This window comes from Macrobrachium nipponense, chromosome 39, assembly GCF_015104395.2.
Source record: "Macrobrachium nipponense isolate FS-2020 chromosome 39, ASM1510439v2, whole genome shotgun sequence".
Classification (NCBI taxonomy): Eukaryota; Metazoa; Arthropoda; class Malacostraca; order Decapoda; family Palaemonidae; genus Macrobrachium; species Macrobrachium nipponense.
This window is the reverse complement of record NC_061099.1, coordinates 2,267,349-2,279,848: the sequence shown is the minus strand read 5'-3', so window position 1 is coordinate 2,279,848 and position 12,500 is coordinate 2,267,349. Positions and strand designations below refer to the sequence as shown.

The following is a 12,500-nucleotide window of genomic DNA, read 5'->3' as shown; positions in this document are numbered from 1 at the left end:
TTTTGGATTTTCCGAACACGATAATCATTTAAAATCTTTTTAGAAGCGTTGGCTAAATTTTTCCTAAAAAAAAAAAATTGGCTCAAACATTTTAAGAGAAATTGGCTAAAACTTTTGTTAAAACATTGCCTAATACATTTTTAGAAACGTTCGCTATCTTTTTGAAACATTGGCTAAAACCTTTTTTCAGAGACCTTTAGAAAAATTGGCTATGAAAGCTGGCTAGTTTCGTTCTAAAACACTGGCTAAAACCTTTCTTCAGAAACCTTGGCTTAATTTTTTCTTAAAAAAAAAAAAACATTGGCCAAAACCTCTTTAGAAAAATTGGCTAAAACTCTTGTTAAAACATTAGCTAAATATTTTAAGTAACGTTGGCTATTTTCTTTACACTGGCTAAAACCTTTCTTCAGAAACCTTGGCTAAAACTTAAAAAAAAAAAATAAGACATTGGCTAAAGCATTTTTAGAAAAATTGGCAAAACTTTAAAAAGAAAACATTGGCTAAAACTTTTGTTAAAACATTAGCTAAAATATTTTTTCAGAAACCTTGGCTAAAACTTAAAAAATACAATAGCTGAAACATTTTAAGAAAAATTGGCTAAACATTTTTTTAAGACATTGGCTAAAAGTCCTAAAACATCTCCCATGTGCTAAACCGTCCCTCACACTCGCCAAGATTCCCTTCCAGCAAAAAAACTGGAATCCAGGAATCCTGGAATATGGAATCCAGGAATCCTGGAATATGGAATCCAGGAATCCTGGAACCTCTCGCAAGCGGAACCAGTCATCGAGTCTCCAGGAAAGAAAGTCATCGGCCAACAGAGACACAAAAGAAAAAAAAGAAAAAAGAAAAAAAATTGATGACCATAATTAATAACGAGCAAAAATGACATCAGTTCTTTTTTTCTTTTTTTTTTATTTGGTCGAAATTAGAACACGTATCCAGGAGCGGTAAATATATAATAAGAGTAATTCCTGAATTAAATTTTTTTTGCATAGCCTAATAAATTACATGAATTTTTCTTTAGAGGAATTATGGCAAAATATCAGAATTAAAATGTTGAATATATACTTTTACTTATATGATGATAATATTAATTACTAATGGAAGATATTTTTTTTCTTAAGGACTAACTACTAATATGCATACACATGTATACACTTACATAGTAAAAAACATATGATATACCCATGTACATATATACATACATAAACACACACTATACATACTATATATATATATATATATATATATATATATCTATATATATATATATATATATATATATATATATATATATATATATTATGCGTAATTACACACATATATAAATATATATATTTATAAATTATTTCACACAGACACACATATACATATGTCACCAACTAACGTATTCACAAACGCTCTTCAACACCCTAATTGTCGAACACTTGTTTAAACATTTCCCCAGCCGTCATAATGTCTATGTCTACTATTCTGATCTCGAAACACTGTCTCCCTGTCAGTCCTCTCTTTCATCATACATCATTCCGCCAGTACTTCATTTTTTGCTTTCAGTATAAATGTACTACGAAAATAACCTCTAGCAACGTCCGATTCTAACCCCCTGTCTCTTCATTTACAAGTATACAATCTCTCTCTCTCTCTCACACACACACACACTTACACATACACGCACCCACACACAACACAACATCTAATCTTGGCTTCAGTTTCCTCCGCTATCACACAAACTGTTAGACATCCAGTCACTTCATTTACTCTTATAATTCTCTCTCTCTCTCTCTCTCTCTCTCTCTCTCTCTCTCTCTCTCTTCTCCTCTCTCTCTCTCTCTCTCTCTCTCTCATTTAGAACTCCATTTTCTCCCGCTATCACACAAACTGTTAAGTGCGGCCTACTGACTCCTTGTCTCCCCTGGGGTTGGCCCTGGAGGTTCATGAGAGGTTCGGACGATCTCTTGAGGAAAAGTTTGATCTTCTTCTCTCTGCTCATTGGCTCCTTCTTCTTCTGAGGAGAGTAGGAATTGTAGAGCATCTTGTGGAACACCCTGGCAAAGGTAAACAAGCGGCATTGTTAGGAAAACTCAGGGAAAAGTTCTTTTTTTTTCTGTGTTTTTGTTCCTGGTTTACGTAGGTCTAGGGCGCGTGGTGCTGCTGCTAGGAGTGTTTCAGAGGTTGATGTTGGTTGAGAGAGAGAGAGAGAGAGAGAGAGAGAGAGAGGAATTATACAACTACAATGTCTTCAGCATAAAATGTCTGTTTTCAAGTTATTGATCCTTATCTTACAAACATTACTGGTAGGTATAGTATCTATCTATTGCTTTTTGTGCTTCTTCTCTTACTTGAGAGAGAGAGAGAGAGAGAGAGAGAGAGAGTATACCAATAAGTTGTCTCCAATATTAACACGTCTGTATCTTTAAAATGATCAACCATTCTCTTGGAAGCATACATATCAGGGCTGCCAGATTTCCACACTAAGGAAATCCACACTAGGTCTCAGACAGTTGCCAGTTATGCAATATATTCGACTTTATCGAACTGAGGAATGTAAAAGTTGTTTAACATGATCTTGTAAGTGCTCAAAACTTAGCATATGAATTCCCAACCAGTAGATTTTTTTTTTTGACTGATAAATAAGGATAGACAATGACCCTTTCCGTTTTTAGCTCATATTGTTTAAACATTTAGTTAATTTTTATTGTTTTTTTTTTATGAGAGGGTAAAAGAAGCAAAACTTCTCAACAACAGTCGGTACTCTTTTAATATGATGATGAAACACTGCAATGAAAGTTATTTAATTTGACGATGAAAAAAGTAACATAGGTGTTTTACAACAAGTTTATATATAACATAAGGCATCTTAATCACATCATCGTAATGAAAAATAACGATAAATTTATGATGTTCAATCCGGCATTATTGCCATAAATATAATAACTAGACCTATATGTTGGGTCAACTAACACTGTTGGTTATATGCTCGCAAGTGAATTTTAAAAAATAATTATCGCTGTATTGTATCATTGCAATTACATAATTACAATAACTTTCATGAAGAATTGAAGCTGCAAATGATGTCTTATTTTTTTAGAGTAAGTAAACTGACAACGTATCCTGGACCTTGGCTAATGTACTAAACCATTTAATATTTCATGAGGATTTAATTACCACTGCATTATACAATTTCTCACTTTTATCGTTGTTATACTCATAGTCATTCATTTATGGCAATATCAACTGACAACGAAATCGTGAGCGCTATCATCTATACTGATAAACTAGGCCTATGATTTTTGCTAAGGTCTTACGTTATACGAATTACAGTTATGAAATCATTAAAGCCCGTTCTTTTCAAAAGTTTGTCACCGTAGTTGTAGAATAACCAAACTGATTATACAGGCACATTAATCATTTTCACATGCAAAAATTGCAATGTGTATTGCAAAGCTGTAAAGTCATCGCTGAAAAATAATTTGCTACCAAATGGCAGTATAAATGTATGCATACATTTCACAAAATTTTCAAGAAAATATACCATCAAAACTAGCAAATTAAGAATACTCTATAGTTTTTTTATTAATGGATGAAAAAGACTAAATGTAGATTTTTGTTGAGAACCATATTGAAAATAATTTTGATAGGTAACTGAGGTTGGTTGGCGCTAGAGCCAGCCAGTTCGTACGGTCAAGATCTAGCTTATATTCTAGGTCTTGGTTTGCACATGAAATCAACGGTCAGCGTTATGCATCTGATAAACATCCAAACGCATCCACAAATTAAAAAAGATAAAATTAATTATTTATTTTTATGGATATTTGTGTGTGAGACTTATAAAATATAATAGTAAACAATTTTCATAATTTTTTATTAGATTTTAACTAGCATACGCTTCTTAAGTAAAAAGCGTGGAAATATTTACGTGTGGATTCCACACTCCACACCTATTCACAATGTGGACAAGATAAGCCGTATTAGTGACGTCATTTCCACACTTCGGCAGCCCTGATACATATAGGCCTAGACTATTTATGTGCTTTCCCTTTTAACAGGAGCTTTTAGATTTTGAAGATTTATTTATGTTAACGATGAAATATTGCATGACATTAATTACCCCGTATTTCTATTAGCTTTATCATATCTATATTGTTCCTTATCAAGAGTCTTTGTTTTAGCTTTCACTGTATTTCGTGTAAAAAAAAGTCAGCCTCTCTCGCAGGCATTAGATGTGCGAACAAGTAACTACTACTATCATCAACATCAACAAGTACATTTCGGTAGTGCTGTCCAAAAGCTATCATCATTAGAAAAAACAATACATTTCCGTAGTACTTACTATTAAAAAAAAAAAAAACTATCCAAAAGCTATCATCATTAAAAGATCATACATTTCAGTAGTACTATCCAAAAGCTATCATCATTAAAAGAAATCATACATTTCCGTAGTACTATCCAAAAGCTATCATCATTAAAAAACACATTTCCGTAGTACTATTATCCTACAACTATCGTCCTTTAAAAAATCATCCATTTCCGTAGTACTATCCAAAAGCTAACAGGACGAGCATTCACTTCTCACCTGCTGCGAGCAGCCAAAACCGCCTTCACGGCGCACACCGGTTCCCTGGTGTCCCCCACCAGGAAAGTGACGTCGCAAAGCTCGGGCATAGACGCCAGGAACTTCATGTCCTCGGCGAGACCGGTCTTGTTCTCGAAGGTGGAGAAGTCAGGCTCGTCGCTGAGGGCGCCTGCCATCGCGATGGCCTGCTCCAGCATGCTGTACCTGACGGGGGAGGGAAAGGAGTTCAGGTTAGGTCTAACGAAGTCAACAGGATTTACGTGGCGTCGGGCTTTGTCAGAGTTGCAATCAACAGCATTGCTTGGACAAGAATTGGAATATATACTGAAATATAAAATTTAGGCCAAAGGCCAAGACCTGGGACCTACCAGGTCATTCAGCCCTGAAAGGGAAACAGAATACAACGGTTTGAAAGGTGTAACAGGAGGAAAACCTCGCAGTTGGACTATGAGACACTTGTTAGGAGACGGTGGAAAGCAAGATGGGAGAATGAAAACATGAACGGAAGTACAGCCAAGGGAATCACAGGACATTGCAAAAACCTGAAGTATTGCCTACAGTGCACCTCATGAGGTGCACTGACAGCATAACTCCCCTACGGAGACCACTCAATAATATAAATAGAATATTTAACACGTGTCCGTTATTTCAAATATATTTGCTTTCTTATTCATATCATTATCAAATAAGTTATGAATCAGTAGGTGTATTGGCTGTTATGTTATTATAATGCGTTACAGCTTTCATTAAAATATATGAATTATTTTTATCAATTAACGCCAATTGACATTATGGTAAAACATTCCGTTAGACACCTGCAAGGAAAGTTTGTGTACATCTGCATGCACAATATTCTCGCAAAAGAGCTGCACGGGTCCATTCCAGATTGGTCAATAATTAATTATATCTTAGTTTAACCAGAGCACTGAGCTGATTAACAGCACTCTTAGATCTGGCCCGAAGGATTAGATTTTTATTTACGTGGCTAGGAACCAATCAGTTACTTAGCAACGGGACCTACAGCTTATTGTGGGTTCCGAACCATATTTTATCGAGAAATGAATTTCTAATCATCAAAAACAAATTCCTCTGTTTCCAGATTGGTCAAACCATGCAACTTTTCACAAGGAATTTCTTGCAATGCATTACACTCTGCAAGATTGTCATCTGTCTTACCGAAATGCAAATAGAATTATTTTCCGTAGAATCATGAGAACATTGATTGTAAACTGTATAGATATGCCAAAGAGAGAGAGAGAGAGAGAGAGAGAGAGAGAGAGAGAGAGAGAGAGAGAGAAAAAATTTTTTTTTTTGTTTTTTTTTTTTTTGGTTTTTTTTTTAAATTTGAAAACGGTGTGGTGAAATAAATATATGTATGCGAGTGTGGGTATATGTATATATGTATATTTAATAAAAAAAAAAAAAAAAAAACTCATTCTGAAAAGCCTTTGGTCTTACACAATCATGCATAAATTACCTGCAAAATTCATTCAGACACTTGAAACAGCAAAATATGCTAGTCAATCTCTTCTGGCAATAAACTGGACTGCACTACAAACATTTAATTTCTGACATGCAAAGTTACTTTTTCCTTATATATATACGTACATTTTCATGTATGTTAACCGAAGGGGAATTTTTTAGTCGATAAGAAATTCGTCGGTTAACATTTTTGAAAATATATTAATTCCGAGGTAGAGTGAATTAGATATTAAAGGACATCTGTAGCTCGAGGTATGTATATAAATCACGGTAAAATGATATGACTCATAAATGTATATATTATATATATATATATATATATAGATATATATATATATATAATATGTATGTATGTATGTATGTATGTATATGTATGTATATATATATATATATATATATATATATATTATATATATATATATATGTATGTATGCATATATATATGTATATATATATATGTATAAATATATATGTATAAACATATATATATATATATATATATATATATATATAATATATATATATATATATATATATATATATAAAAGATTCATTAAGAACTAGGTCCAAAATGTCTTTACAAAAGTACTCCAAAACTAAGCCTTAAAACACCGATCTCCCGGCCGTTTATGACCGTACATAAGGCCAAGTAATGACTTATCATCACCTTTCCCGTTTGTCTTACCTCCTGGCGTCGGGCGGCATCACTTCGGGCGTGACGACGTCGGGCGTCGTTCCGTCAAACATGAGGATGAGCTTTGGCAGAAGGGCGTCCTCCTCCCTCCGACTGCTAAGGCCTAAGTTGGTATCTCCCCTTCAACCGCTCCTTCAAGTACTCGCGGGGGCTACCATAGGACTGGCGGCGGCCTGGCAGGTTGCGTGGGGAAAAAAGTGTAGGAGAGAGAGAGAGAGAAAGAGAGAGTGGGTGGATCAGATGGTTTCCTCTCTTTTCACTTCTTGTAGTCCCCCGCACACATTCCTCTCCTCAGAAGGGGAGAAGAAGACTTCCTAGGACGATGATGCCCTGAACAATAACTGTTCTGTGTATTAGTACCATCGTACTAGTGTTTTGGGGCAATGACATACTCGGTGTCTAATGGCACTGCTCTAGGTCCTCTAGAATCGTCCTAGCATCTGAAAAATTAACACTAGGTATTATCTAACATTCACTAGAATAATCTAGGAGCTTGAACTCCTAAATCACACTACCTAGGTTCTGCTAAACGACACTTCAACCCCGATGGACTGATCTCGAAGATGAAAGCCCATATGGGTCACTTATATCACAACTTGATCGAATGTTTATGGGGTCTAAGCATCTGTTTCGCTGCTGACGAGGCGACGGTAGCCTTCATGATGGCCGACGGGTGGAGAGGGGAATGGCCCAGCAGCGGTTCCTCCTCCCGCGGTGTTAAAAGGCACAGGAAAACAGAAAAGCGTCTGGAGAGCCCTTCGTAGACAAGTGCTGCTGGAGGAGTACGCTGAGGGCCGCCTACCATCCACTACCCTATCGACGGCGCTTCTCTCCCAACATCAACATCTTCCACCCACTAAAGAAGTCTCCCGCCACCGAATCCTCAATCAAGGACTAGCGACTGGTGCTTACCCGCGCTGGAACGAAAAGCCTGCCGGCTGAAAACTAGACCTACTGCTTCCAGTTCCAGGTGCGGCTGAGCTTTTCGGAGAGTTGCAATGCCAAACGGTCTCTTAACTTTAGGCCAAACGAGACGGTCAGAGACGAACAATATGTCACGTTGCCTTCCTTTCTACGCGAGCGGACGCAAGCGTATTGATCGAAGCAACAGGCTAGTGAGTGTATGAGGTGGACTCTACCTCCTCTTCCCTAGGATAACCCTCCTCCTCCCCCTCCCACTCCTCCAGGAGACTGGAACGGCGCACACGCAGCCTCTTTTTAGCCCGTTTTCTCTTTCCTGACACCTTTGAACGCAATATACATTATCGACTGATGTTATGTCACAATAGAAACAAGAAGAAATTTCACCAATACCCCAGAGAGAGAGAGAGAACAAATCCTCATCAGCAATATAGCAAGACGTCCCACTTGTGATACGTCTCATGAAAGGAACCTCCTCCAAGTCGGATGAAGTTTTCAAGTTTTAACAAAGAGTACTTAGTAGCAATTAAGTCTTCAAAGTTTTAGCCACCTGCTGATAACCAAAATTTTTCCAGAATGAGATAAAGGAAACAAAAGTAAATGTTTTATTAATAAATTCAAAATGGTCAACAGACAGGAACAAACCACATGTTTGAATGGCAAAAGAAAGAATATAAATGCATAGTGAACTAGGGTAAGGGTATACTATCAAGATTTTAAGTAATATAGCATCAGTCCCGTGAAAATTAGGGAAAGATTCTCATAATTCCACCAACTGAGAACTATTAAAAGTGCCTTATCAAAAGTTGTACATAAATACAGCCCTGGGAATTAAACCGTTAAAAAAACGCACTAGGGTTGAATATGATTTAAGAACAATATATCTTTGATTTGCGAGATTATATAATTTTGTATTTATCCTTGATACTTAAATTTTCACATATGTCTCCTTACAGCTAAGTGTAGAAATATGTGTTCAGCTGACCTCACAATATAGAAATTTTTATGTTCGACTATCTTCCATTCTTTACGTCTACTTTATGTTTTGTTATTTTGCTGCTCTAAACACATTGCGACAACTCCCAAATATACAGCTATAAAATGATACCAAAAATGAGTACCCAGCATAAAAACCGGCTTTACCTAGAGTTCTAGACCATTTAGAGAGAAATACCACAAATACCAACCAACAGTCAGTGAGTAATGGCTCACCATTGCCCAAATGTAATATATATATATATATATATATATATATATATATATATATATATATATATATATATATATATTATATTTCAGTCTCTGAAATATAGTATTTTCTCTATATTCTGGCGTTTTTATGGGCTTCTTTTATTATGTAATTCTGTTGTAACAGAATAACAGAACGTTTTCACCAGTTCAAACATATCAAGTATATATATATATATTATATATTATATATATATATATATATATGTATATATATATATATATATATATATATATATATATATATATATATATATATATATATATATATATATACACACACACACACACACACACACACATATATATATATATATATATATATATATATATATATATATATATATCTATTATATATATATATATATATATATATATATATATATATAAACAGTGTCTCTGAATAGTGTATTTACATATCTCGCTTTGTTATCATTAGCCTGTTTCCAATGATCTATTCTGACATGAATTGAAACATCCTCAATCAATAAATAAAAAGATGAGTATGAGTACACCCACATTTTAACAAAACCAAACGAATAAAGGACAAAACTACATAAATCTGATAGAAATTTACAGAATTAATAATCATCTTTCGTTCATCAGCACAGCATTCACAAAAAAGAAAAAAAAAAAAAAAAGAAAAAAGAAAAAGAAAAAAGGTCGAAACAGGATGGTGACTCCAGGGCTAAGAAGTAATTCTTACGTAACTCTTCTCTGGCCAACACGTGGTGGTTGTATCCCTTGCTGCCAGATGAGCCTAGTCTCATCTCATCCCTAGAGTTTTCGTCCATAAATCGCTTGGCAGATGATACCATGCTTGCCCTGTGTGTTTACCCTGCAGAGATTGGTATCGTAGTGACTGTTGGGTAACCAGGGGGAAGTCACACAGATGGCCAATGTCATATTTCTTGAGAGGCAAGATCATCTTTATCTGGAGAAGAAGGCGAGGAACGTTTCACTTGGGTGGGAAGGAGGAATGAAGATGACTGCTGTGCAGGCACTGATCATAATATTTTGTTGGGAAGACATTGAATGGTGCTAGTTGCTTACACAAATTTGAAATAAAACACCCACCATTGATATATCCTTAAAGCTAATGGCTGTCTTGCAGCAAATTTACACTATGCAAACTGGACAGTATTGCATTCCTCCTCCTAGCTGTAACGGATTCTGCTTTCTCTAAACTTGACAAGGGCAAAAGGACATCTTTTAATGATGAAAGGCGGTTGGAGTTTCTTTTCATGTTAGCAGACAGATTCCAAGAATTTCAAGAGCCCTCTGTTACGTTGCTCTAAGTCTCTTGACGCAATACTTTACAGATGTGTGGTGAAATCATAATAGTATGCGGACTAACAGAAAAGTCAGTGGTGGTAAATTGGTGAGAGCGAGAATTATGTCATTTTCATATTTAATATCCATGGAAATGCTAAGCAATTTCATTGCTGTTTAAGGTATGATGTTAGCTGCGAAGAATAGACATTAGATAGTCGCTTTATTTAACTTCTGAGATTCTTTGACAATGGTCGTGAATCTCTCGGGGAGAGTGGGAGACTTATTCTCAACTGTCTGTATTTAGTACTAGGTCTAGGCTTTATTGTTATTTTCTCTCATTTATAAATAGTGAAGTTTGAAATATGAAGCTGTGTATTTTCACTGTCAAAAATAGTTTTTTTATTATCTATTTATTTATGCAGAAATAAATAATTTTTCTTATTGATTGTCTATTTTTTACGCTGACATAGACTCAACACTCATTAGTACCATGAAACGACATTTAGCTCACGAGGAAAAAAATGAACCTCCCATACTCTTATCTTCACAGCAACAGCATCTAATGTCACCAAGCTTTTATCACTATTGAAGGTGAAAGAGAGTTACGCTTGGTAGTTTGGCTGCACCAAATAACCTTGATCAGTGCGATTGTCGGTGGCAAATGAACGCAAATGGGACGCTGGTTCAGTTTTATTAAGCTAATATATCTTTTGCGTTAAGAACATTTATGTTTATTTCTCATTATAAAATGTACAAAGAAACTATAGGCGTAGCTATGTGAATAAGCTTGTCGGCCAAAGAACTTCTCGGTGGTTTTTGCAAAGATAAATTTGTTTCTTTGTTATCAATACGTGAAGATGAAGTGTTAAGAAACCCGTAGCACATTTAATTGAAATCTGAGTCTGATTTGCAATTGCAAAAGGACGCTTAAATGGTTTAATATTCAATGGTAGACAACAGTGACTAACTACGTCTAGCTAGCAATTTATCGCACACATGTGTGAACACTCATGCATCATGAACAAGAAACTTTCCTCAAATTAGACCTAGGTCCTTCTAGTAGCACCGATGTCTAGAAATGAATCATGCAAGTTAAAGAACCAAAATTACTAGAAGTCATGAACGGAGCCAGGATTTAAACCATATTCAAGGATCATGACCAACTGTCAGCGATATGACGTCAAACATATACCTAAGCGTACGTAGCTACACTTACCCGAGCCGAAAGCAATGCTTTTTAAAAGTTTGTCCCATATCATTAGTCAAATCTTCCTCATAATTTCACGAATATGTAAATAGGATTCTCTCTCTCTCTCTCTCTCTCTCTCTCTCTCTCTCTCTCTCTCCAATGAACAAATCTAGGAATAATTAGATAAATATCAACAATTATTGATGGTGAAGAAATTATATTTTAAAATATAGAATTGACAATTAACCCAGCGTAAGGCATTGGTGAAACCTGTTATTTGTTTCAGACCGTTCAACGAATTTCTGAGAGAGAGAGAGAGAGAGAGAGAGAGAGAGAGAGAGAGAGAGGGGGGGGGGGGGGGGGGGGGCATGCCAATACGATAAGCCAGAAGACTGAGGCAGTGTTGCTGAAAAAGGAAGAATACTATTAGAAGGGTAAGGGTCGTTCATTGGGGAAAAGGGGCGCAATAAGGAGCGTAAATAGACGGAATAAAACGAGATATGAATTTTAATAACCGAAGCGGAGGAAAAGGGCCACGGCCATGTGAGGTGACGTCACAGGGGGAACCGGGGGTGGTGGAGTAGATGTAAGGGAGACTTAGTAGTGACTGTCTGTCGAGACCGAGGGCTACAGTAGGAGATGGTACAGGAGGAGGAAGAGTTAGAGAAGGTGAAGAGAGAGAGAGTGAGAGACAGATTCGAGAGAAAGAGCGAGAGAGAGAGACTCACAAACTCAGTTAGCATTTGCCTTCCTTCGCGGTCTATGGTGGACGTTGTAATCTCCCGAGTCGCTTGGATCGGCTTCGCTGGAGTTCACATGTGAGTTGTTGAAGTGATTTTGTTTATGTTTTGCGTTTTTTTGTTTACGTTTACCCTTCATTTTGTTGTTTTCGTAAGCAGTCATAATATTTACATGTTGTTTTCGTAAGCGGTCTTAGTATTTATTTCGTAAATGTTGTTGTTTTGTGTGTAATCAGTTTATTTATAAAATTTACAAAGCCTCACCTAGGCCTAGTCCTACTCACACAAACATAATAGACCTACGTAACATGTGGCGTATTTTAGTAATATTGCATCATTTGTTTTCCATTGCCATATGTCATTTTTAGTGGTCCA

General features: G+C 36.0%; 2 protein-coding genes across 7 annotated transcripts in view; one reads left to right on the top strand and one right to left on the bottom strand.

Annotated features, from left to right (window-relative positions):
• Window positions 1-7,866, bottom strand: part of LOC135210014 (serine-enriched protein-like) — a 28,720-nt gene extending 20,854 nt beyond the window's left edge. For 2 of the 6 annotated variants that reach the window (XM_064242780.1, XM_064242781.1), the window contains exons 1-3: window positions 6,744-7,866; window positions 4,577-4,780; window positions 1,904-2,048 (exon numbers count right to left, since the gene is read on the bottom strand). In XM_064242780.1, the coding sequence (XP_064098850.1) occupies window positions 1,904-2,048; window positions 4,577-4,780; window positions 6,744-6,805 (411 nt within the window). In that variant the 5' untranslated portion in view covers window positions 6,806-7,866. The remainder of the gene's footprint in view (window positions 1-1,903; window positions 2,049-4,576; window positions 4,781-6,743) is intronic. The other 4 variants (XM_064242777.1, XM_064242778.1, XM_064242779.1 and 1 more) reach the window with 4 other exon arrangements.
• A 4,094-nt stretch (window positions 7,867-11,960) lies between these two features.
• The window catches only part of LOC135210012 (arylsulfatase J-like), a 70,886-nt gene continuing 70,346 nt past the window's right edge, over window positions 11,961-12,500 (top strand). Inside the window, 1 exon segment of the mRNA XM_064242776.1 lies at window positions 11,961-12,203. The gene's annotated coding sequence lies outside the window, so the exon portion shown is untranslated.